Source organism: Balaenoptera musculus, chromosome 17 (assembly GCF_009873245.2).
Source record: "Balaenoptera musculus isolate JJ_BM4_2016_0621 chromosome 17, mBalMus1.pri.v3, whole genome shotgun sequence".
Classification (NCBI taxonomy): Eukaryota; Metazoa; Chordata; class Mammalia; order Artiodactyla; family Balaenopteridae; genus Balaenoptera; species Balaenoptera musculus.
This window is the reverse complement of record NC_045801.1, coordinates 15,206,433-15,232,547: the sequence shown is the minus strand read 5'-3', so window position 1 is coordinate 15,232,547 and position 26,115 is coordinate 15,206,433. Positions and strand designations below refer to the sequence as shown.

Below are 26,115 nucleotides of genomic sequence, written 5' to 3'. Positions count from 1 at the left end.
GTTGGGAGGATTAAGAGTCTTTGTAAAGCACTAGAATAGTGCCTGGTTGTACCATAAAAATGCTTGTTAAATAAGTAAAATAAAACTCAGGTCTCAGCTTGGGGGTCACCGGTATCAAAAGCCTCCCCCTGATTCTGTCCTCCTACCCCAAATGAGAATCAGAGGGCTTCCCCAGGCCCCCCTCAAAATCTTGTGCTGACATCTCTCATGGCACAGATCACACTGATTCCTAGTTACTTGTCTGTTCCTCCTCTAGACTAAACAATTTTCGGGCAAGGTCATAGGTGTATCTCTAACCCCCAGCAGTGCCTGGCACAGAGCAGTCATCATATTTGTTGAATATGTGTACTGTGTTCTCTCAAATTATTTACACGCTGAAAGCTGAAAAGCATTTCACTCTTGTCTTTATTGCATTATCAAAGCGAAGATATAGGTTTCTCATACTTTCTGAAACATCTGAGTGCCGCTGTCAGCAGGGTACTCTGCTGGAAATTACTAGGGTGGCTCAGATAGATACATAAGAGAGTTTTATTCAGCATTCATTTTGTGCTAAGCCCTTTACATATATTTTCTCTTTTAATCCTCCACAACTTTAATAGGAGAGTATTATTACTCTACCCATTTTAAAGGTAAGAAAATTAAGTCTCAAGGAACAAGAGTAACTTGCCCAGAGTAATAGAGCTAGGAAGTGGCAGAGCCAGGCTTCAAAGCCCAAGGGCAACCACTTAAGGTAGAATGTAATAAGTACTAGGTAGAATCAACATGAACTTGGAAAAATGCCCAAGGGCATCTGACCTGGTAGGCAGAGGAGGGTACAGAAATGAGGTAACTTTCTGGTGAGGCCTTGAAGGATGAGAAAGATTTCAATAATGCCAAAAACGGCAGAGAAGCTCTTCCAAGCGGGACAAACAGCAACAATGAGTAGCACAGGATGTGTTCAAAGAACCCAGGGAATCCAGGCTGGGAGACACTGGGCACAGAGCAGGCCACTCTGCTGGGCCAAGTCACAGGTGGCCCCCAAGGCCTGGCTAAGACAGGTGGGCCATATTCAGCAAGTAGGCAGGTAGGAAGAACCCAAATATGGCCAAGTCTTGGGAAGGGACAGAAGCCAGTACGAAGCTGCTGCTAAAAGGCAGACTAGAGGCAAATGAGGCACTTCTCCTGGTAGTCACTCCAGAAAAAGAAGGGGTGACTCAAACAAGGTGAACAGAAAAAGATGGCCCTTATGAAGCAACTCAGTCTCCCCATACACTGGTGTAAACATCTCTACAAGGTTTTTTTTTTTTACGCATTAAATTAAAGGCCCTGAGGACCTCAGCCAGGTACCCAGCCCTTCCCTGCCTTTATATACAGACAGAGGGTTTGCAAATAGAGAAATGCCAATAGGCCCTGCTGAGCCAGATGAGGTTATAATGAACTCAGCAGTGATGTTACTTAGCAAGAAAAAAAAAACTCAACTTCTCCATTTCCTGCAACTTCACTGCAAGCTCTAAATACAGCTCAGTAAAGGGTGGGGTCATGTTTGCCCTAAGAAGTGGTGGAGATAATTACTGATTTCAAAACTTCAGAATACTTCATTCCCAAATCTGCAAGACAGAAGAACAACAGCAGCTAACATGTGAGTGCATGTATGCCAGGCACCGTGCGAAACCCTTTACAAGTACCATCTCATTTCAGAATCCCCCCAACAACCCTATAAGATGGGTACTTTATGAGACCCATTTTACAGAAAAGGAAAATGAGGCTCAGAGAGATGAAGAAATTTGCCCACAGGATTTAAAACCAGACCTCTCTGACTCCAAGCTCAGCAGTAGCTCCAGAATTTCTACAGGAGGGGTTTAGGGGCAGTGATGTGGCCAGGAGGAAATAGAATGTGGGCAGGAAGCTGTGTGGCCGAGCAAGCACACTGTTTTTACTTAGGTGGTATGTTATAGATCTGCACTGTCCAATGTGGTAGCCACTAGTCACACATGACTATTTAAACTTAAACAAATTACAAGCAAATAAAATTTAAAAATCAGTTCCTCGGTTGCACTAGCCGCACTTCAAGTGCTCAAAAGTCACATGTGGCTAGTGGCTAATGTATCTGACAATTTCCATGACTGTAGAAAATCATGTTGGACAGGACTATTACAGATCAACTAAAAACAGCCAAGGATTCTAAAGGTGCTTTTTTCTCTTGTTATTTTCCAATTTGTTCACTTCAACATTGTTTCACTATAAATTTATTCTTATTTTTATTAACTGTAGTAAATACACATAAAATTTACCATCCTGAAGCCCAGCAGTGTTAAGCATATTCTCATTGCTGTGTGACCACGTAAAGATGCTTTTACTCAGACTTAGGCAAGATCGAGAAAACACGTTGAGGGTGCTTAAACTGTGTATAGCTGGGGGTGCTTTTAAAAATCCTAATGTCCAGGATGTACTCCAGAAGCACTGAATCAGACCCTCTGAGGAATAGGGTCCAGGAATCAGTGTCTTATGGCTCCCAGGGAATCCAACGCGCTCATTCCTGTGACCATGCCCATTCTACCAAAATGGGCACACCTGCCCAGAACTGCCTCTTCCTCCTCCAGCCAGACCCACTCCTCCGGGACCCTGGAGACCCCTGTCTGTGGGAGGTGGCAGGGAAGGGAGGCCCAGGCAAAAGCTGCCGTCCACCAAACCCGTCATCCACCTCCAAGATTCGGGAGGCGCTGGTGCTAATACTTTCACTGCTGTCCAAATTCTTCGAGGGGAAGAAAGCAAATAAAAAGAAACACAGCTCAAAAGGCACCCCATTGATTTTTTTTTCCACCCACTTAAACTAGACAGGAAAAGAAAAATCACTTAGAAACTATGACCAAGGTCGTATATGCCAAGAAATCAGCACAGAAAGGAGGTTTTTTGGCAATTCCATCAACTTCCCCAAACACAGTCTTGCAATGGCTCGATCGACTCAACCCAACTCGAGGGTGACCGGGAAATAATTAAATACGGAAAAGCCCTTTTACAAGAGTGTTCCAGGGCTGGACACAAAATGAGTTCAAGGCAAGGAGTTCTCTTTGAGGAGTCACTGAACTCCGGGTGAACTTATTTAATTCATATAATTAGGGGGACAGATGGGCATAGTCACCCAACCTTAGGGACCAATGGGCTCCCCAGATATACAAAGGCAGCCCTCTGGCCAGTCACGGAGAAGACTGCAGGTGCTTTGTATGGGGACAAGGACAGAAGCCAAGGATGGAGGTGACTTTCCTCTCTGCGCACCCAGGGGAAGGAGAGGAGAGGGGAAAGGCAGGCTGTCTGTCAGAGAAGATTGGTAAGTGGGAGAAGGAAGGAAGCCACAATATGTCGATACATCACAAATTAAACCATTTCCACAAAAGTGACAGCCAGATGGGAGCTGCGCACCACCCCCACCCCCAGAGTTCTCCCAGCATCTCAGCTCAGGCTCACACCTCCAGGCTGCAGGCACAGAGATGTGACCTTGATTCCTTCCTTGGGCCTCCTGCAAGACTCAGGCAAGTGAAATGCTGTGGAAATAAATCCACAGCCCCCTCTCTACCTTAGGCATGCTCTGAAGAGCTCCAGCTTTAAGGTCAAATAAACCAAGGTCTGAATGCCAGCCCACCTCTCCACGGCATTAAACGAATTACCGACTCTCTTCAAGCCTCAGTGTTCTCATCTGTAAAGTGGGGATGATGGTGAGGATGACGGGAAATCCTGGCACACAGCAGATTCTCACCGAGTCCCTTGCTGCCCCCTCTTCACTACATGCAATGATTACAGAGCACCTACCACGGACCTGGTGGCACCAAGAGCATCTTAAATTGGGAAGCGGCAGACGACACAGCCACACGCCAAGGTCTTCCCTAGGCTAAGGGGGGGGGGAATTAATAATGCGTGGGCTGCTCTGGAATCTACGCCGGGTGGATTTTGGTTTTGCTTTTGGAGGGGGGTTGTATATGCATATGTGTATATGAGTGTGTGTGTGTGTCACGGGCGCACACACGTGCGCGCGCGTGACACACACTCAGATGCAACCTTCTGCAGTCTCCAGCTCATTCGAGGGAGAACCTTGGCAGTCAAATACAATGGGCTTCCTCAATGCTCATCCAATTAATTTATTCCATTTGTCTCTCTGGTTTGCTACTTAATAAGGCCCAATCGGCAGTGCAATCTGCAAATCTGAGTTAAACGGCTTCAGGCATCAGTCAGTTCCGTTTCAGGAGTCCCAAATGCATATTGTCTGCTGTCCTAGGCAGCTGAATCTGTCCTTTGGCTTTTGTTTGGTTCAGGGAGAGGTATTTCTTTGTTTTTGCAAAGGTGTGGGTTTTGCAAAGGTGTGGGTTTTAGGGGAAAGTGTCCTGAAGGCAGTTCCAAGAAGTAATGGCAAACTCAAAATGATCTCATTTTTCCATGCCCGATCTGAACATCTAAATGGTCTTGCTACAGAAGGAATCTGGCCAGCTCTCCACCGTCCCTAGGAAGATGGAAAAAGCCTAGATGAAAATTACAGATAAAGCACCTAATGGATCAATAGTTTCAACCTTTTCACCCTCCAAGTGTTTTAACAACCTCAAGTGAGCTGGCCAAATTGACAGACATTGTTTTAACTTTTTCCTTTTCCCTCCCTCAAGAGGCAAAAGAGTTCGAAGGCCAAGAGGTCAGCAGCAGAGTGTGGGTGGGACATACTTGTACTAAAAAATTGTTCACTGTTTCTCTGAAATTCAAATTTAACTGGGAATCCTGTATCTTGGCTTGCTGACAGACCAAGCTCGGTGCTTGCAATGTCACTGAGTTCACGTTACTCTCATAAAGAACTAAGTGATAGCTGAACCGGGCAAAATTCAAACTCAGCCTACCTTCCATGCAAACCGTGACTAGGAATGACCTTCTCTCTCCATCTGGGGCATTACCAACTAGGATCTCAGAACGTAAACGTTCACAGCATCAAACAACAAGTTCTAAACAATTTGGTTAAATATGACGTACAAGGGATTTTCCCCACAGAGACACTCAAGCCAAGACCAAAAAAAATGACTTCTTTCCAAACCTCGACAACAAGATTTGCACCTAAAAGCCCCCAAAGATTGATCTACAGAGAATAGGCCCTAAATCTCTGAACAGGCACCATTCTGGGCAGTTCCCTGCTGCTGGTTTTATGACATCTTCACTTCTCCTTCTTCTCCCACAGGCCTAAACTGAGGAAGCTGTAAAAGCCTGGACAAACACAGCCATTTGCTAAGAGAAAAGGCAACATGGGGCCCATCTGTACTTTACAAGGGCTTTGCTTGTCTACCTTTGTGTGTCACCGTTTACAGAGCAGCCCGCCTCCCTCAGAGCACCTGGCCACTGGCGGAGGCCATGGCTGGGTTTTCACTATCTTCCTAGAGAAAACCCCTTTTTTTTTTTTTTGAAAAGTCAAAAGGAAGGCCTGCAGGGGATGACCGATGCCCCTCCCCAGGTTGGACTACCAGCCCTTCCTGCCATATTGAATTGCACTGGACAAGCAACTCTCCAAGGGCAGCCCTTGTGGATCTTTGGCTCCTCATAGCCCAGCAAAAGGCCTTCCACACAGCAGGCCCTCAATAAACACCGAGGAAGTGAACCTCTTGTCTGACAGGAACCCCAAAGCCAAAGCAAAACAGTAGAGGTGAAAAAAAAACCCTGAAATCATTATCCAGTGCTGGATCCACTGCCCACATTCTTGATCTTGTGATCTTGTGATAAGTAAGGAAAAATATCATGACATGTCTTTGAACCACAAAAGATTTCCATGGAATTCAAGAAGTCCCTTCAGCAGGTCTAATTTTAGGCAGAACTTAGGAGAGAGGATACTGGTGGCAAACAGAGGTGGGGGGCAGTGGAGGAAAACTGAACAAGGCCCCTATTCTGCTCGGCACAGGTGCTGGTAACAGGACACCCCTGCCTAAAGTGAGACGTGGGGTGGAGAATTCAAGGTGTGCTTGGGTATTTTTTTCACCCCCAGTCACATTATACAACCCCGAACACACTCTCCAAGCTAGTACAAAGTTCTCCCTGCATCAGGCCCAATGCAGCTCCTGACATGCCGATTCTTGAGCAACAAGGCTGAGGAAAATATTTGATTTTAGCGTCCAACTGTTTTTTTTTAAACTAAGTTAGTTATTAAAAGAAGACAGACATCTACAGGCTGAGCTACCCTCAAGTTTGGCCAGGGTCTTCTGGTCTTAAAAGCTCTCCAAACATCACTGAATTCTACATGCTGGTTCAATTACTTAACTAAAAAAATTTAAAAGTACAAATATCAAATCAGCATGTTGTACACCTGAAACTAATGTTATATATTAATTACAGCTCAAGTTTTAAAAAAGAAAAAGTAATGGCACAAATCTGCTGTTTGAAGCATTAGCCTGTCTTTCCCAGGACTTGGAGAGAAAGTCCAAAAAGATTCCAGGATCTCCTTAATGCAGTCAACAGTGCTTAAACATCAGAAGTCAGTCATCTGGGCTTCCACAGTCACTTCCAAGCTACTGTCCCCTAAACAAACTGGCGATGGGCCCTTGCCTCCAGCCACATGAATCCCTAGTCTCCCCTTCCCTTTGGGACCAGCTCACTCCAGACAACCTGATTTATGTGGATGGCGGAAGGGCAGCCAGTAAGCGATTTTGCACACCACCATTCATTAGTGACCACCAGAGTAGGATGGAAGAAAGGAAAAAACCACAGGGTTTCCCCTCATCAAGGAATCAATAAGTTATTTAACAGCTGCTGCAGGATCCCAATGGAAGAAAAGTGAGGGTTTCTTCACTGCACCCGACCCCCTGAAAAGGATAAAACACACACCCTGACAGCCCAGGACTTAGCCAGATGAAAGATCATTAGAAGAATGCAGAAAGAATCCTCTCCAGCTTTTCCATGTCTTGAGGTTCTTTGGTTTGGGAAGATGGATGGTGCTAGGCCTTGAAATTACTCCATTTTTTGCTGTTTTCTTTTTTTTTTTTTTTTCCAGAGGAAATTGACTCCCTTCCTGTGCTGCTGTACATTTTGGAGAATCAAATGCTACTTTAAAAAAAAAAAAAAGTTTTCCTTACCCTTTCTCCCCGCCCCCCCCCAACAACACTTCTGAGCAAATAACCTAAAAATGTTCTCAAGATGGCATTCCAAATGGGTTTCCAACATTTCCATGTGTCCTTCATAGCAAACAGAAAGGGAACCAAAGGCGTCATAAACCTATCATGGGAGTTCAAGGAAGTGAAAAGGAGGATAAGCAGGTCCTTAGAAAGACAGCCCATTTCAGACATTAAAAATTGACTTTTGTTGCTGGCAACTCCATGCATAAGCATACTATACACTGCTTATCCTATATGCCCAAATTTTAAAATTCCCTTTTAAAATGTCACTGCCATCTACTCCACGAAGAAGCCTTTTAAAAAGAAAACTCCATGAAAACACTGTCTTAGGCATACACAATCTTGGAAATTAGACACCCCCCCCCCCATCTCTTTTTCCTTCTTATCTCTCTATTCCCCAAAAGTCTGAAATTCTGCAGACCCCAAGGCATGTTTTCATCTTCCACTCCACTTCGCTTTAAAAATCTTTGACTGCCAAAACAAAATAAACCTTTAAAATAAATGTCTTCCCAACAGGATGTTGAACAAACCCAACTCAATTCAAAGGGAAAGAACTCAGGAACCACAAACTATAGATCCAGCACTAAAAGGGCATTAAATAAGTATTTTTAACTGGAATCTTGGGGAGGGAGAAGCATGCCACCTTAGCACCCACAAATGCCTCAGGCAGAAAGTGCTGCAGGACAGTCCCGGGATGGCAGGTAGCAAGCATTAGGGCCTGCCTTCAAGTGAGTTACTTTCTGAAGGGCTTTGGGTTCAAACCTGTAAATTGGAAGAACTGAGCCTAGATTCTGGATTAAGGAACAAAGAGCGAGGAAAAAACTCCAGATGTGAACACTCCGGGACTGCAGTGGGTCGATGGGTTAGGTCACTGGGTTCTTGTTTCTACAGAGGGACTGGAAACATCCATTTCTCCCCTCCAAAAAAACACAAGCAGCTCTCCCAACCCATCTCGAATTCTTCCCCTGGTGATCAGAACACACGTGTGCCTCAAACCAAATCCTGTTTGATTATAAGGCCTATAGAATTTCAGTTAACAAGAAATACCCCAGAGTCTACAGAGGGAACACCAAGCTTTGTCTCAAAAGAGCACTTCAATTATTCAATGTGGATTGGGGGCAAAGGAATGAAAGGGCTGTCTTTGAACAGGGAATAATCCATCTAATTCCAAGGGGCTGGATTAGAGGCATTCCTGGGCAAGCAGGGTCCCGCTGCAGATAAGGCTACACGAATGTCAATTTCTGACAAAAGGCACAGGCTCTGGATAAGGATTTCAAAATGGAAAAGACCAGGACGGAGGCACCTTGGAAAAAGTTCACCCCGGGTGAGGTGGCAGTTGGTTCTAAGAGGGGGAAACAGGCCATGACAGCTGAGCATTCCTTCCCAAAGTCCATCTCCGAGGCCGAACCCTCTCCAAACCTTACACTTCAACAGACAAAAGCTCCTGCAGGCGCCGAGGCAGCGGCTGAAGAGGGGCTGTCCACACCCACTCGCTGCACAGCTTTCCAAACCTGCCCACTCGTTTTGGAAGCCGAGCTTTCAATTAAACACCACCTCCCCGGATCTGTTGAGGCAAACTGGGGCTGGGCTACAGCCAAAGAGAAGCTCCCTAAATACATATGAAAAAAAATCCCCCCACCGCCCCCAATTCCCACCTCCAGCCAGCTCGCTCGTATACATTTCCTTTGGATTAGTAACACAGGGCCCTGGTCTATCTCTGTGCACAGAAAATCCACATCCAAAAGATCAGGTTCTCCCCAGTCCCACCCTTGCAGGAAAATGCCAGGGTGTTGTTCCCCGCCCCCATCACACACACGGGCGCCCGCGCGCGGGCGGACACACACACAGAGTCTCCACAGTCCTTCCAAGAGAAAACCTGGAGTCTGTTTGTGTTGGGTGGCTAGGGGATACAGTTGTTTAAGGTGCCCCAGTCTGGACCTCAGGCTGGGAGCCTCAGCCAGGGGAAGTGGGGTCCCCGCAAAACTGCTCTGGGAACTTCTGCTCCGCGCCCCGGGGGAGGGCCGAGGGGAGACACGCACGCCTTCGCCAGCTTTGGAAGAGCCTAATTAATACCTAATTTGCTCAGATCTCCCCCAGGTGGACCTGAAAGCCAACAAGGGAGAGGGAGGTCCCTCCCAGTCTCTCGGGCCGGGGGGCTCCTTCCCACGGCTGGGAAGAGCCCCCGCCCTGTACCCCAGGGAATCAGGTGTCCGCCCAGGCATCCAGCCTCCGCGGGTCGCGGACACTCCGTCCAGCGACAGACAATGGAAAACTTGGAGCCGGGGCCCTGGGCCCCCAGGGAAACGAGATGGTGCCGTCCCCTGGGACAATGAGCGGGGAGAGGTCAGGAGGCATCATATACCCCCAGAAAAGCCGCCCGCCCGGTGACCCAGCAGAGCCCGGAGCGGCGCCCCGGTGAGCAGGTGACACCCGGGCCGGAGCGCTGCCGCAGGTGGCCGGAGGCCACGGCGCAGGCAAGGGCCGGGCGGCTGGCCCAGGGCGGAGGCGAAGCCCCGCGGCGAGGTCAGTGCGCGGCGGCCGCCGCCGCAGCCGCGCCCCCAGCGTCCTACCTTCATGTCGCTGATGATGGTCTGGAAGAGGCCTCCGAGCGCGCTGCATTCCTTCTCAATCACAGCCTCCATTTTCCCGGCGTCGTCAGGGACAGGACACACACTCGGGGCTGCCTGGACTGTGCGCGGGGCCGAGAATCGCTCACCCCGGGAGGAATTTCAGCCTCCGAGCGACCCGCCGCCGACTCGCAGCCTCTTCTCCAAAGAGGACGAAATGCCCAAGAATCGACTGTTCTCTGCCCAAAATAAGAATAATAATTTAAAAAGCCAAACCGCTCTGTAGGGCGCCTACATGCAGCGCTCAGCTCCTGGCCTTAAAAATGCCCGGAGAAGACTGACAATCAGGCCACCACTGGTGCCGACGACAGAAACGGCAAAGCCCATCTTGAAGCAGAGAAAACCACCCGCTGACCCAGGGCCAGCGCCATTTAAAAATGCAAGATTTTCTAATTTAATAAATGTCTTTGAAATTAAACAAACAAACAAAAAAATCGCCCAACAGCAGAGCGGGTCTGCTCGCGGAGCCCGGATCTGTTGCTCACAGCCGCGGCCGCCGCCTCCTTTTCAGTCCTGCGCGCCCGGTCCCGGCGCTCGCTCCTGCTCGGCTCCCGGGGACGTTCGCGGGGGCGCACGCGCGCTCGCGGCCGTGCGTCCGCCGCGGAGGCGCGGGGACGGTGCGCGCCCGGGCCCGTGCGTCCGCCGCACGCGGGCGGGGCTGGAAGCGCGTGCCCGCGAGGCGCGTGGGGCGCCGGCTGCAGAGAGGAGCAGGCAGGCACGGGGGCGGTGGGGGGAGGATTCAACCCCCGCGCGAGCCTCCTCCGCGAGCACCCCCCACCTCGGCCGCGGGTCGCTGAGCCGAGAGGGCGTGTCCGCACGCGGCTAGGCGAGTGCCCACCCCACAATGGCTGCGACCGCCCAGCGCGAAGGGTGCAGCCGCCGACCCCCGGGACTCGCACGGTGGCACGCTTAGCGCAGTACCTCGCAACTAGGGAGCGCTCGGTAGGGCGGGAAAACTGCCGCTGCTGCCGCTACTGCCGCTACTACTGCAGGCTTCTGAGAAGAGGCCCGTTCTCTGATATCAAGACTGCAGCGCCGAGTCACGATTGCAAACAGCCAAATATGTAATTAAGGAGAGTTCGGCGACGTATCCCGCAGCGGGATACCGAGTTCAATAAAGTTGCAGGATGCTGGGAAAGTGGATTGATTTTGCCATTGCAAAATAAATGGCATTAGAGCTTCCGTGTACTGTTCATCAGTTTATGGAGATTGCTGACTGCCCGTGACTTTGGACGGTTGTTTTTCAGGCGCGCTGAGGGCATCGGGTGGTGGTGTCACTACAGAGAGCCCTGTTGGGAGGTTTAACCTGAAAATAGCACAAATGGGCCCAGGTTGATTTGGGGGCTGGTAGTTTATTTTCCCAGCTCCACCGCCTAACTGCACAGCCGGACCTCTCTCATTTAGATCAACAACAAATAGGCAAGGAGGAAGGGAATCAAATGAGCAGCTTTTTAATGACCTTAACACATAAGCCCCCAACTCTGGGCTGTTCCCTTGACCAGGTTCTGTGCTAGTGTCTCCTTATTCTGATGAGACTCGGAGGAGTGAGACCCAGTTCTCAAGAATTTTCCAGCCACTGGCTGCCTGGAACTAATCCAAATCCACCAGATAAAGTACAACAAGCTGGTCCTGGTTTTATTTCTTGCTGCTAGACCACAAGAAGTGCTAATCTTCTCCCAAAGCTCATTGCGCTTATGTCCCAGACCCATCTTGAAACAACTTCCCAAACACAGGGTGCAGACGACTTAGCTTCACAGCATGTGGTTTTAGAACAAAAGAAAAAGCTTAGGTATTTAGGTGTCTGCAACCCAATAAATCCCTGGTACTCTGCTACCACCCCCAAATCCAATGCAATCTAGAGCTGTTAAAACAAGTACAGACCAAGGAGGTATAGTGTACACTGTGATGCTGGCTTACTTTGTATGACCCTTTAAAAAGGACATTGAAAAACCAGCACCTGTTTGGGGACCAGCTGACCCTTTGAAGCACAAAGCAGGACAAAGGGAAATAGCTGGGGGTAGTAAGAAAAGAAACCATGTGCAAAATGCTGTAGAGACTTGTATCAGACTCCGTAATAGGAAAGGGTCTGGCTTTGAAAACTGCATGAACCAAAGAGATGCATGGAGCTAAATATCACAGCTGTGGAAGATAATTTTCCCCTGGGCCACTCTGCCTTACTCTTAACCACAGCCCCCCTCTCCATATCTCTCCTCCAAATCATGAAGAGTGTTACTTCTGGAATTAACTGTTCTCTTGGGCAACGCTGCTGGTCATTTGGATGCATAAGTCTCATCTTCACCTTGCCAGTAACAGTGCTTGACACATAGTTTGCTCTTAATCATTATCATTATTATGATTTTAATACTCTCGGTATTATAGTGATCAGGATCACTGCTTGTAGAGCCAAATGGCCTGGGTTCAAACCCCAGTTTAAAACCCACTAACGGTATGGCCCATACTAAGTGGGCCTCAGTTTCTTCATCTGTAAATGGGGATAAAGATAGCATCTACCTCATAGGGTTGTTGTGAGTTTTCCCTGCACTAATATACATAAAGCACTTATACCAGTTCCTGGCCTATAGTAAAAAGCACTCAATAAATCTCATCAACAGAAATAGATTCATTGCAGCACGATTCACAATAGCCAAGATGTGGGAACAACCTAAATATCCATGGCAGATGAATGGATAAAGAAAATGTGGTCTATACATACAATGATATATTAGCCTTAAAAAAGAAGGAAATCCTGTGGTATAGAACAACATGGATGAATCTTGAGGACATTATGCTAAGTGAAATGAGCCAGTCACAGGACAAATACTGCACGATTCCACTTATATGAAGTATTTAAAATAGTCAAGCTCACAGAATCAGAGAGAGTAGAATGGTGGTCGCCAGGAGCTGGGGGTGAGGGGATAGGGGAATTTCTAATCAGTGGTCATGAAGTCTTAATTACAGAAGATGAACAAGTTCTAGAGATCTGCTGTACAACATTGTGCTTATAATTAACAATGCCATATTGCATACTTTAAAATTTGTCAAGAGGGTAGGTCAAATGTTGTGTTCTTATCACAATGAAATAAAATTTTAAAAAGATGTAGGGACCAGGTCAAGGTTCATTCCAGCCCTGGTCCTACAGCGCATGACGCAAGCCTATAATTTTGGCATGCTGTCCCACTGACATTGCTAAGGGCCTACTGTATACAGTCTAGGTGTTTTACCTGTATTGTATCTAATCCTCCCCACAGCCTTGAGAAGGAGGTTGTCATTCTAGCCTTCATTTTACTGTTGGAAAGTGACAGGCAGAACTCTAACTCTGGTTTTCTGACTCCCATGCCTGAGGTGTCCCTTCTACCCAATCTCCAACCCTCCTGAGATAGGGGCCCCATGCCCTAGCCCAAGGATGTTGTGTTCTGCTTTCCTGCCACATGCCTGCGTTTAGATGCCCCAAACCCCCAACCCTAGCAATGCTTGCCAAAGCTCACCTCTCTTGCCTCCTTATTCTTTGGCTTTACACTGGCCTCGGGCCTGAGAGGCAGGCCCTTCTCCTTCATGAGTAAGTGAAGCGTCCAAAACCACCTTGAGGGGGAGTCTGGGAGTGTTCCATGAGGCAGGAAAGGCCTAGAGGTGGGATGACACTTGGCGTTTTTAACAAAGTGAGTCTGGTGAATGGAGGGATTTTGAGCAGAAAAATGGCAAGGTCAGATTTACAGCCCCTACGTTACATTCTTTCCCCATGTTTGAGCATCTCTCTAACTTTTCCTCCTTTCGAAACACCCAGCACTCACTGGGCAGACATCAAGATTCGAATAACAGGGACTTCCCTGGTGGCGCAGTGGTTAAGAATCTGCCTACCAATGAAGGGTACACAGGTTCGAGCCCTGGTCCGGGAAGATCCCACATGCTGCAAAACTACTGAGCCTGTGCTCTAGAGCCCACGAGCCACAACTCCTGAAGCCCGTGAGCCACAACTACTGAAGCCTGCACGCCTAGAGCCCGTGCTCCGCAACAAGAGAAGCCACTGCAATGAGAAGCCTGCACACGGCAACAAAGAGTAGCCCCTGCTCTCCGCAACTAGAGAAAGCCCACACGCAGCAACTGAGACCCAATGCAGCCAAAAATAATTAAATAAATTTAAAGAGAAAAAAAAAAGATTTGATTAACATGCAATTCTTCCCAGGAGTATTTGCTTTGTTTTTTAATAGCTCTTAGGTGGAGGAACCCAAAGTAATGAATCTTTACTAAAGGAATTTCAACTCCCATGATCTTGGGAAGGAGAGTTTGGGAGGCAATGAAACCTTCCCGAAGCAGCTCCCATCACCCTCCTTGTGGACAGTAGATCAGGATGCCCACCACCATCTCCCAGCCCTGTGACCTTGGGGAGGCTATTTGATCTCTGGAGCCAGCCTCCTGGGAAACCGGTTCCTAACCCATGGGCTGTTCCCGGGACTGAAATGGACATCAACTGCCTATCACGTAGTAATGCTGCACGCCAGAGTTCCCTTCCCTCCCGGAAGTGATTCTCAGCCCTGGCTTCAGGAGGGCCCTGCCTGGTTCTCAAACGTGGCAAATGACATGCCCTGGGGGAATATTAAAACACCCACGCCTGGGCTCTACTTCCAGGGAGCCTGATTTAATTGGTCTGTGGCCTGGGCTGCAGGACTTTTTAAAGCCTCCCAGATGAGTCTAATGTGCAGCAAATTTAAGAAACCTGATCTAAGGAAATTGCAAAGAAGATACCCATGCCCAGGTCCTACCCTTAAATAACTAAAGTAGAATCTCTGGGGACTGAGATCCAGAATTTTTTAAATGTATCATACATATTCCATTCCATCTTCCTGTAAGGATATATAGGCGCGCCTGTGTGTATTTTGTCACTATTTGCTTTACACAGATGGGATCACATCACACATACGTTTCTGGATCTTGTTATTAACACTTTCATTAACACCTCTTGCTATCAACAATTCCTGTAGAAATCCCTTCAGGTCAGCTAATATCGTCCTACTACATTCTTTATTTACTTTCACTTTGTTTTATTTTGATGAAATTTCAGATGAACAGAAACACTGCAAGAATAGTGCAGAGCTTTCCCATTACTCTTCATTAGAGTTCCCAAATAGTAACCCATTATGGTATTTGCTCCATGCCTGGGTATGGTTTAAAGGCTTCTCAGCTGATTCTAATGTGGCCAGGTCGCTGTGTGAAGCCCCCAGGTTGCTATGAGACTTCGGACAATGTTTGTGAAACCCCTGACCCTCGTGAGCGGGTCTTTGCATTAGAGGCAGCTGTGCAAGGTAGTCGAGCGGGTAGGCTCAGAGTCAGGCTGCCTGGGTTTGAATTCTGACTCTTCCTCGCCCCAGCTCTCTGTGCCTCAGTTTCTTCATCTGTAAAATAGATCATGGAAATACAAGCACTTAAAGCTGTGTGAGGCCTGAATGGGATTACTTAGTCTAGTACTTGGCACACAGTAAGTACTCAATAAATGTTAGCTATTAACATGTATTCATCATTACCATGGCTCATCTACGAAATAAAATTGGTTTAAGCTCACTCATGACCCCTAAGCAGAATTCTTTATGAGCCCAGAGCCACTACATCCCTTAAAAGATTGGGGAGTTGTCAGTATATTAAAAAGTGTCTCAAATTTTAGAGACAGAGCCCCTTTTGAAAATGAAACTAGCAAGAATCAACAAATAATATCTGTGGCAATGACTCACCTTGAGATGTTTGGGATGTGTTTGTGGATGGTGGCCTGGGACACACCCAAGTATAACCTCAGTGTGCAGAATGTGTCACTGGGGCAGGAAACTAATGAAAGAAGGTATCACCTCATGAACTGATTGGTTGCCAGGCCCAAGTAATGCTGGAACAGCCGGGTCACAAGCTCGTACCAGTGGGGGTCAGGCAGCGTACCTGTGTGAATCAGGCCAGATGTACGTTCACAGGGGGCAGGGAGACTGTCAAGATCTGAAGAGCAAGTTCCCCTCCAAGGGCCAGCTGCTCCCCAGTCCAAGGCCAAATGGGAATGTGGGCCCTTAATTGCTGCATGTTCCAATCCTTCCAGAGGGGCTGAAACCTTGGATCATGAAGTGAAGTTTCCCCAGATCAAAATAATTTAAAATTTCCCCATTTTTAGAAACTCCTCTAGAGGCCAGTTTGCAGCTTCTGATCATGGGAATCAATTATTGGGTTTGGTTCACAGGGAAGATATGAAAAAGGGAAAGAAGGTGTAAGCATTTTTGTTTCTCTGGGGCTGTACAAGGAAGGGAGACCCTACCTGATGGTTCCAGGTCACCAGGAAAGTGCGTCTGCCCCATACTGGGGTAGGGATGGTTCAGCGAGTTCCTGTTTTGTTTTGTTTTGTGGGCCCCGCATCATGCGGGATCCTAGATCCCCGACCAGGGATCGCACCCGTGCCCCCTGCAGTGGAAGTACGGAGTCTCAACCACTGGACTGCCAGGGAAGTCCCCTTGAGATGTTTCTTAAGCATCTACTCTGAGCCAAGACACACTAGTCCTCCCAGGAGCCTCTGATATCCTTCTCTATATTTATATTCTCCCAAATTGCCAGCTGACTACTAACTTGGTTTCTGAGTTACCTAGATATTGAGAATGGTGCTCCCAGGGGAGCAGATCTCCCCATTGCAAATTGTAGAACAAGACCGTCCAGGGCCTGATCTCTTCCTCTTCAAAAGCTTAGCTTTTACTGTTCAATACAAGTCCGATGAGAAAAAAGAACATTTTGTATGTAAGATATGAGTTCTGGTTAGAGTAGCAGTAAAAGAAATGGAAAGCATATTATTTGAGAAAACCCTACTTTTAACACACCATGAGAAGCCATTGAAAACCATCTAGTTATTTCTAATCAATCAGAGGAATCTGAGTTGACCTAGAAATGGAAAATATTACACATTACACAAAACCCAACATTCTGTGATGTAAACAGTCTGAAAAGGGGACTTCCAGTTTTCATAGAGGCAGATTCTATAACATGAAACCCCCTCCGGCTACAGCCATGAAGACAAACTTGGTAGAATATAACCAGAATTCTTTAAAATACATGGCAGAGCTCGCAAGGAAGAAGGGAAATCCTCAGGGGCCAGAAGCAAAGAAGAAGCTGACAACCAGCAGAGAATATGTGAAAGCTGATGCCTCGATTGCCCTGGAAGGAGTCCTTGGTTTCAGTAATCCAGGGGCCTGGGTGTTCACCCACAAAGGGGGATCAGAAAAAGAGGCCCTGAACCCATGTATGGAGGACACATAGCTAAGAGCCCCCTCGCAGAGTCAGGACACTCCCACCCCCCATGATCATACAGCTTCAAGGACAGGTGAGCCGGAAAGCAATGTGCCTAGCAGGACAGGCAGCCGATACAAAGTGTGATAGCTTTGGTGCAGGCTCTGGTAGGGGGCTAAAAGCATACCCTGAGAATTTGTAACCAGAGACCTGCACCACATCTGTGTTTGGAGTTTGAATTTGCTTTACCTTGAACAGATCCAAAACGCCGAAGATTAGAATTAATGTGAAAACTTGTTACTGGCCTAAAATAATCCTTGGTAACCGGCAGAAGCAAAAGAGAAATGGCTCTGAGGGGACCCATTTTCAATCAAGTCCTCATAGGAATCCCACAGATAAAGGCCCTGAAATGAGTTCACAATTCAAAACTATAAATTATATAAAGAAACAGTCTATTCATCATGATCAAGGGTCAGCACACACAACTAATATCAGGATTTAACCCAAAAGAATTAAAGATAATCCAACAGTCTGATAGAGATATGTATACTTAAAATGATTAAAATATGGACAGAAACAAAAACACAACATACTGTGAAAAGAGGAAAAGCACTGTGAAAAAAATTAAATTGACTGCCTAGCAATGAAAAATATAATAATTGAAATTACCACATGTATTTGAACTTTGTATGGATAGTTTAGGAAGCCGAATAGACACAGAGCTGAAAAGAGAATTTTTGATCAGAAAGATCAGAAGAAAGCACACAGAAATAAAGGAGTAGAAAATAGAAAAAAGAGGTTGGGAGACTAGGACACAAGGAGAATAAAGCTTATTGTTAGAGAAGCAGGTGGGGGAGGAGAGAACAGATATTCCACGAGATATTGCCTGAGAATTTTCCGGAGTTGATGAAATACATAAATCCTCAGATTTAGGTAGTACAGCACATTCTGAGCAAGATAAACCCAATAAATATATAGTCTCATACTGAAAATTGTAATTTCTGCTGTATCCTCATTTCCTTCACAGTGGTTAAAAAAAAAAAAAAACCCTTACAATAATAATAAAATCGTATTTACTGGAACATCTTTGTTGCTGGAGGGTGTAGTAAAATCACTTATTATCAGAACTTACTGTCAGGATTAACAAACATCTGCAGAAACTGAAGGAGGGTTGGTGCAACGGCTCTTTGGAAGAGATCTAGCGGTGTCACTGTGCTGACCACACTTTTTCCTTGTCAAATTTCTCTTTCAGGCTGTTTATCTGGAGTTTTGTATCAGTAGGGTACTGGCAGGAAACAGATGGCCCACTGCAACTGAAAATGGAGGAAGTTTAAGAAAGAGACACGGGCAGGGTTTAAGGAAACCAGTGGGACCGTGCAGTACGGGGGCAGGGGCCAAGGCAGCATGCCATTGCCACTCCTAGGACTGAAGGGCAAGGAGAGGGGTGGAGCCTGGAACCCAGAGAGGCAGCAGCATGGAGAGCGCTGCCTGGCAGGAGCTGTAGCCCTCAGTAGAGTGATGCAGCCAACCTGCACTGCAGGGACCAAACCCCAACAGAACCAGGACCCCTGGTTTGCCCAAGAGAGTTTGTTCATCTCCATTCTTCTTTCTCAAAAGTGTTCCAGTTTAGACAATAAATTATTTGATCACTGGCATAAAGGAGCTTGTTGGTACAATCCATAGCATCAAGTACCTGGGGAGCAAGCAGAGTAGGGAAGGATGGAGAGTGAATTGGGGTGGGGAGAGCAATAGAAGGGATGCAGGATGAGCAACTCCTGCTTAGCAGTAAATTTCTTTAAAAATAGCTTTATTATTCACATACCATAAAATGCACCCTTTTCAAGTATAAAATTTCCTGATTTTTATTTTATTTACAGAGCAGTGCAACCTTCACTACAACCAATTTCAGAACACTCTCATCACCCCTCAAAGTCACTCTCTACCCATTAGCATCGCTCCCCATTTCCCCCCAACTTCCCCAGCCCCAGCCTAGGCAAACACTAATCTACTCTTTTGTCTCTGTAGATTTGCCTATTCTGGACATTTCATATAAATGGAATCATAAAATATGTGGCTTTTATGTCTGGCTTCTTTCATGTAGCATAATGTTTTCAAGGTTCATCCATATCATAGCACGTGTACTTCATTCCTTTTGATGGCAGAATAATATTCCATTATATTGATATACCACATTTTGTTTATTCATTCATCAACTCATAGACATTGGAATTGTTTCCACCTATTGGCTATTATGAATAAAGATACTGTGAACAATTGTGAACAAGTTTTTATGTGGACATATGTTTTCAATTCTCCTGGGCATCTACCTATAGTGGAACTGCTGGGTCATATGGAAAATCTATTTGTAAACTTTTGAAGAACTGTCTGACTGTTTCCCAGTAAATGGATTTTTTTACTCCATATATTCATAAGGTTTTTTCACAACATGAAGTAGCTCTGATGGAGTCACTGTCTCTTTATAACAGTAACACCATCCATCCACATCAAGATATTTGCCTGCTTTGGTCATCCCAACTAGTCATTGGTGGTGTGGTAAATCTACTACTCAGCATTGCACTCATAACAAATTGTTTCCCGAGTCTTCCAATAGCATAATTTTAGAGATTTAAAAACTTATTTTAGAATAATCCCATTGCTGAAATGCTTCTAGCACTAAGACTCCTAGGTAAACAGAATTCTACTGTAGCCAATTAACATTCTACCTATACATCTGTCTCTTATAAGTTTGGTTAGTGGGAGTCTATCACCAAGAGTCAGTTAACTCCAGATTCACTGGCAAGGCCAAGATCCCGGACCTGTAAAGCTGCATTCTGATTTGTTTGGACAGCAGAGTACATAAAGTGGCATAAGAATTAGGCAGGCATGGGGGCAAGATACTGAGCACCAGGAACTTAGCATCAACAGTCTTTGCTCCACGCACTTCACACATTTAAGTGACCTAGGTGGCCCAGGGCTCCCTCTCCCCTGCAACCCCACAAGCATGCCTGCAATTTCAGGAGGTTTTGCCACGGCAGACGCAAGCTTCCTTCTCCTCCTATGTCTTGAGCTTTTCTTTGAAATCAACAGCAAAAACGGGAGCACAGGAGACCTGTCTTTAATGGGGCAACGTGCCAGGATGGAACGGGTGTGGGTTTTGGGGTCATAGAGATTCAAGTTCGGATCCTTATGGCTTTGTATTTCAGCTGTGTCCATGAACAAATTACTTGACCTGCCCGTACCATCACTGGCAAAATGCAAACTATAACGCCCACTTTTAAATCTTAAGGATTACAGATAATGTGCTTCTTGAGCCTAACCTGTAACAGGTACTCAGAAGTGGGGAGCACTCTTCTTAACAAGACATTGCTGGCATTCCCCCTTTAGATGTTCAATAAGAGAGGCTTTGTTTGGGGTAACAGGGGTGAATTTCAGCCTCTGAACCAGGACACATTTAATCAATCATTGCAAAACTGTTCTGCCTGTTTACTTTTAATAATGGGTTTGTTTGCTTTTAATAATAAGAACCAGACGCAACCCTCCTATTTTCTGAAGCTTGTGAGCAAATGCATGCTTGTGAGCTGGAGCTTGGTAGCAATCTTTTCAGGCACAAGTGGCCAGTGGCCATGGGCAACAAGTGAAAACAGGTTGTGTGCCGGGAAACATTTCATTTGCAGAGAGTAAGATCCTATCCAGCAGCTTCAAAAGTGGTGGCAAGCATTACCCAACTAATGAGCACAACACCCCCTGGCTCCCTGTCCTCAAGGCAGGAATGATGCGCTGTAGTAATCTCCCCACTGATGCCCATCAGGAGGTAGAGCCAGAAGAAAGGACTTTGTGATCCCGGGAGGGGGGGGGGCGGGGGGGGGAGGTGGAGGGAGGAGGGGGAGTCACATATCCTCTCTAGGCTTCACTGTCCCCATTTGTAAAAGGAGAGTTGGTCCCTTCCCGGTGAGGTTAAAGGTGTCTTCCATGTGAATCCAGGACTGAATTTAGGCTCTCTCTGGATTCTGTGTCTGCTTTAGATATAAGTGTAAATGTCTGTCTCTGTGGGTATGTGTCTGTGTCTGTTTGGCAAACAGCTGGAAAAAGAGATTAGAGGAGGAATGTGTGCTGTTTGCTCCAGGCAGTGACTCAGTGAAAGAAGAAAGTGACTTCTCAGAAGATGCTTAATGCTTCCCCGCCCCCCACCTGGATGTACACATAAATGCAAACAGCTGGAGTCCCCCATCAGTGGAAAAAGCAGGGTGAGGGCTACCCATCATCTCATCCTCCTGGCAACTGGGACACTTCCTTCCCCCACCTCTCCCTCCCCGCCCATTGTTTTTATTTATTTTACCCTAAAGCTATTTTAACCTAAACTTATTGAAGTAGGAGAGGCCTGCCCATCTCATACCTCGTGTAGAGGGCTCCTATCTGTCTTTTCCAGAAAAAATTCAAACCCAAACTTCAAATGAAAATAGATTTCCACATGGTTGTTCCCATAATCTAAATGTTTCTGACACGGAGCTTAATACTGCAGATGGCAACCCCTTCCCTTGTTGATCATAACTACTTGAAATATTTCCTTTACCCTGAGTTGAAATCTTTTCCCCTTGTTGAAATGAATTTCTTAAGGACTTATAATCAGGCACTACCTTTCCTTAAACATTATCTCCCAGAGGAGAAATGTAAATAGCCATACAATTCATGTACTTTTTCACCACTGTGTCTCAATAACTGTTATTATTATAGAAATTGTATTCTATATGTTAGACAGAGTATACCATATTATACGCATATATTTATATATTCTGTTCTATAATTTCTGTTTATACTTTAGCATATATTACAATATATAAAAATAATGATTTGAAAATTGGATTATAAAGAGTCAACTTTAGAAAAAGCAGTTCTATCAGGGGCCTCATTCATGAAAATGGAAAGATCCTTTATCAAGTAATTCCCCCCGGGGGGCCTTTAAATAGCAATCTCTGCCCCTCCCCACCCCGCATTTTGATTCAGTCTGTAGCAATCCCATTTAGCCGCATTACTGGACCACCTCCTTGTGTAAAAGGAAGGTCAATTGTGTTGGTAACCGGTTGGCTCTCTTTTTTTCCAGCTTGCTACTAATTCGTTTGGCCATTAATAGGGCTTTCCCCAGAGGCCATTTGATCTGTTTGGAGGATGAGCAGGGAGTTAGGGCCCCTCCTCCAGCTGCGATGGTTTCCAGAAGCAGACAATCCAAGGGGACATTGTAGGTATGACAGAAATGATTAACTGAATAACTCACTTGAAAATTGTGTGCCGCTCTAAAGACCTAATAGCTGTTGAAGTAAGACTCCACGTTGTAACCTGGCTGAGAACAATGCCAGGGGAAAAAATAAAAAAATTTTTTTAAAGAATCCCATTAATGGATTCCTTAAAATCCTAGAAGCATGATTTCAGGCAATAACATTTCTATCATCCTGATACTATTCACTTACGTTTGCATAACTCTACACAGTTTATGAAGCATTTTCACAAATAGTGTTGCCAGGAGGATGGCTGTGAAAGAGCTAAGCTGGACTAGGGCTCCAGAAGTGGAAGCAGATTTGGAGCTATTGAGTTCCCAAAGGCACAGGGCTAGGAAGTGGTAGAAGTGGCACCAGAGCCCAGGGCTTCTAATTCAAAGTCTCTTCTCACGGCACACCGAACCATCTCCCCGGAGCACCACAGCTAAAACCACCTCGTTGAACTCTTACCCAGGAGAGAAGGGCATATGGACTGAGAACTCTGCTCCAAGCCCGGGAAACACCGGGCCCTTTGGGTACACAAAGGTACAGACAAGATTGCTACCCACAAAAAGGCATCTAAGTCCCAGGATACGTGCCAGCAATATTTTCCGATATTTTAGAGCAATGGATTCCTTTTGAGGGCTGTGAATTTACTGCAAGGGGTCCATACATCCCTATGAACCACCAAGCTTTATGTATTGAGAGACAATATATAAACAGACAATGATCAGATCATATAAAAAAACAGAACTTTGACCCGCAACCTGCCCAGGAACCTAACCGTTTATCTATAATATATGACTCAGGTAGCCAGCCTGCTCTAAGTCAAGCTTTTGCAGGAAGCCAGATTGCAATCTCCAGTGACAATCCAGGAAGCTAAACAATAATTCTGTAAAAATCAGCCCCAACCGTCCAGGGCTTAATAACAGCCTACCTAATTTTTGTCCCTGCTTCCAATCAGAGAAAACCACATATGTATCCCCTAACAAGTAGGATACCCGGCTTCTAGTTAGCTTGGAGATTCCCCAAGCTAACAGCCTCCAATCAGGGCCCAACTGAAGCCCTCCGTTCCTTCCGCTAGAAACCTCTCCCACTCCGTTGCCTGCCTTTGAGCCTCTGCCAAAATGCAAGTGACAGCCGCCGACTCCCTCGCTATTGTAAGCTCAATATAAATAGCCTTTGCTTTTCTCATTTGGCTGGTCTTGGTTTATTCCCAAGGTATAAATCAAAGATATAATATGGCTCATTCGTACACATACCACCCCCTTCAAATATTTGCAGCTGCTGTTGTGCTGTGCAAAACACAAATGCATTTAGAATGCACGATTATGCAGTCTCTGAAATGATGTTACGTTAAAAAGATGAAGTCTATCTAGTCTATCTATAAGTACTAGCTTGAAAAAATACTAAGTGTAAAAGCAAGTTGCAGAACAGTATGTATGTTATGATCCCAATTTGCAGACATAACAAAAACCTGAATGATTAATAAATGCCCACAGTAAATTGGATATAAGATTAAACAACAGCAGCAGCAACGAAGGCTGTTATTTTTTGAATATCCAGCCCTCACAATAACCCCAAAATGTGGGTTCTATCACTAACCTCACTTAACAGGGAAAGGAACTGAGGTTAGGAGAAGCCAAGTAGTTTGCTCATGTTCATGAAACTAGTAAGTGGTGGAGCTGGGGTGTAAGTCCTGGTCCACTGGACTCTAAAGTTTGCCATTGATTTTTAATTCCAGTTGCCATTTGCCTCTGTAAACCCTTGTTCTGCTTGGCCATGCTATAGGTGATACTACTGTCTGTTACAATGGGGCACTGGCTTTTATATTTTAGTTTGAGGACAAGAGTCCCATTGTAGTTGTGTTTGCAGTAAGTTTCCATCAGGACAAAAGACACTAAATCAGAACACAGGCGCCTGGGTCCTAGTCTAGACTCTGCCACCAACTGCACATCAAGCTCTGAGATTAGTTTCTCTTGGTAAATGTTTCCAATACATGCAGCCCTACCAGTCTCCTTCCTAGTTCCCAGGGCATTTGTCATTCCTTGCTCAAGGCAGGCCTGCTCAGCCCCTCTGGCCAGCAGTAATAATAACAACAGCCACAGCTAAAACATGCTGAATGGCAGGCATTTTTCTGAGTACTTCATGGGTATTATCTTATTTAAGCCTTTCCCTGACCCCACGAGGTGAATGCTAATAGCATCTCCTTTTTGCAGATGGGGAAACTGAGGTATGGCAGTGTTAGGTAACCTTGTTCAAGATCATGCAGCTGGTGTGACGGAACCAGGACTCTTCACAGGCAACTTGAATATTTATTTATTTATTTAGGCTGCACCAGGTTCCAGGTGAGGCAGGCGGACTCTTAGTTTCAGCATGCACGTGGGATCCAGCTCCCCGACCAGGGATCATACCCAGGCCCCCTGAACTGAGAGCGTGGAATCCCACCCACTGGACCACCAGGGAAGTCCCTTCACGGTCAGTTTGAACCTCACGGCTACAAGTCCACCCTCTGCCACGTCAGTTGCATGTGGTAGAGGCCGGGGCCGCCTGTGCCCCACTGAACTCCCAGCACCTACTTCAGTGCTTAGTACATTAACTGGTCTTTACAGAATGAATGAAGAATGAATGAATGGCTTCTATCTAATCTGTACAGGGCCTAACACAGCATCCCATATACACAGGAAGTTAATACTATTCAGTGTCCCTGATCGAGTTGATCCCATTTTCTCCCGAGCTATCATTAACAACCAAAGAGAAAGGCTTTACTACACACAAATAGTTGTTTGTTTACCCTGCCCCCACCAGACTTTTGTTTGTATTTACCTGATGTCTAATCATATCTTTTGTTATATTTGGATGTCCTATAGGATGAAAAGGCACATTTCTTTCAACAGGTGCTAGAAAAAAAAAGATCATTTGCTTCTTTCCCACCCAGATCTATATCCATAATTCACTCCTCTTTCCCTTTGGGTGTGTTGTTTTTATTTCCCAATAAGTGACTCTGTCATGAACGCTTCCAAAGAGCCCTCACCTGGGGGTCCCCTTCTCTTACCCTCTCTCCGGAGCTCACCCACTTCTCCTTGACACCATTTACAGGAAGTGGTGCTAAGTTTACAGCCTCATGAACAGCCGCTCCAAGAACCCAATTCGCACACACTGAATACCGCAGGATCCTGTTCGCTGCTGGCAGCTTTTTTTGGGTTGTTCATTTCCCCGGCATGGCAGTAATAACTTTTTCAGACATCTCCGGGGATGTGGACTATTTTGCATTTGTAAGCCACCTTTATGGAAAGGGCCTCCAGGTTTGAAGTGTCCTGTGACCACTTATTCAGTTGGAGCCGTGTCAAGGCCACATTCCTCAGAAAGTGAAAGCATGGCCCAGTGTGACACTGTGAGTGTCCTTGGGGCACTGGATGTTCATGCGGGACTTCGGTGGGGGTGAAATAATGTTGGAAAAAAAATTGGATTTTTACTGATGCAAGGGTCATTCTGCTATTGCTTTAAAGTATGGTAGTGGGTAAAAAGGAAGTACAATTGTGTGGGGAGAGGCTCAGAAGAGAGGAAAGGAAGGAAGTGTTCAGTCTGAAGACTGGAAGATTTTGCCCTTCCAAAGCCAGGGCAGGGGATCCACCCAAATCCAATTATCATCCTGTCGCCTCTGATTTGCAGACAGAGAGACGTCTCTGAACTATAATTTTGACCTCTTCTTTAAGCTAGGCACTCTTTCATTATTTAATTTTCACGAGATCACTGTAAAAATGTTACTATTGACTTACTTTGTAGTTGGGGAAACTGACGCTCAGGGAAAGGACATGACTTGGCCAATGTCGCACTGCTAAGTGACTAAATCACTATTCAAGTTCAAGGTTGCCCAACGGCAAAGTCAGGCTTTTCCCTCTA

At 46.0% G+C, this 26,115-nt stretch overlaps 1 protein-coding gene across 8 annotated transcripts in view; it reads right to left on the bottom strand.

The window, feature by feature from the left end:
- MTSS1 (MTSS I-BAR domain containing 1) overlaps positions 1-10,752 on the bottom strand; it is a 165,933-nt gene extending 155,181 nt beyond the window's left edge. For 2 of the 8 annotated variants that reach the window (XM_036830386.1, XM_036830380.1), the window contains exon 1: positions 9,671-10,750. In XM_036830386.1, the coding sequence (XP_036686281.1) occupies positions 9,671-9,742 (72 nt within the window). In that variant the 5' untranslated portion in view covers positions 9,743-10,750. Of the gene's footprint in view, positions 1-9,670 lie in introns of all 8 variants that reach the window. The other 6 variants (XM_036830381.1, XM_036830385.1, XM_036830383.1 and 3 more) reach the window with 4 other exon arrangements.
- Between the last annotated feature and the right edge of the window lie 15,363 nt (positions 10,753-26,115).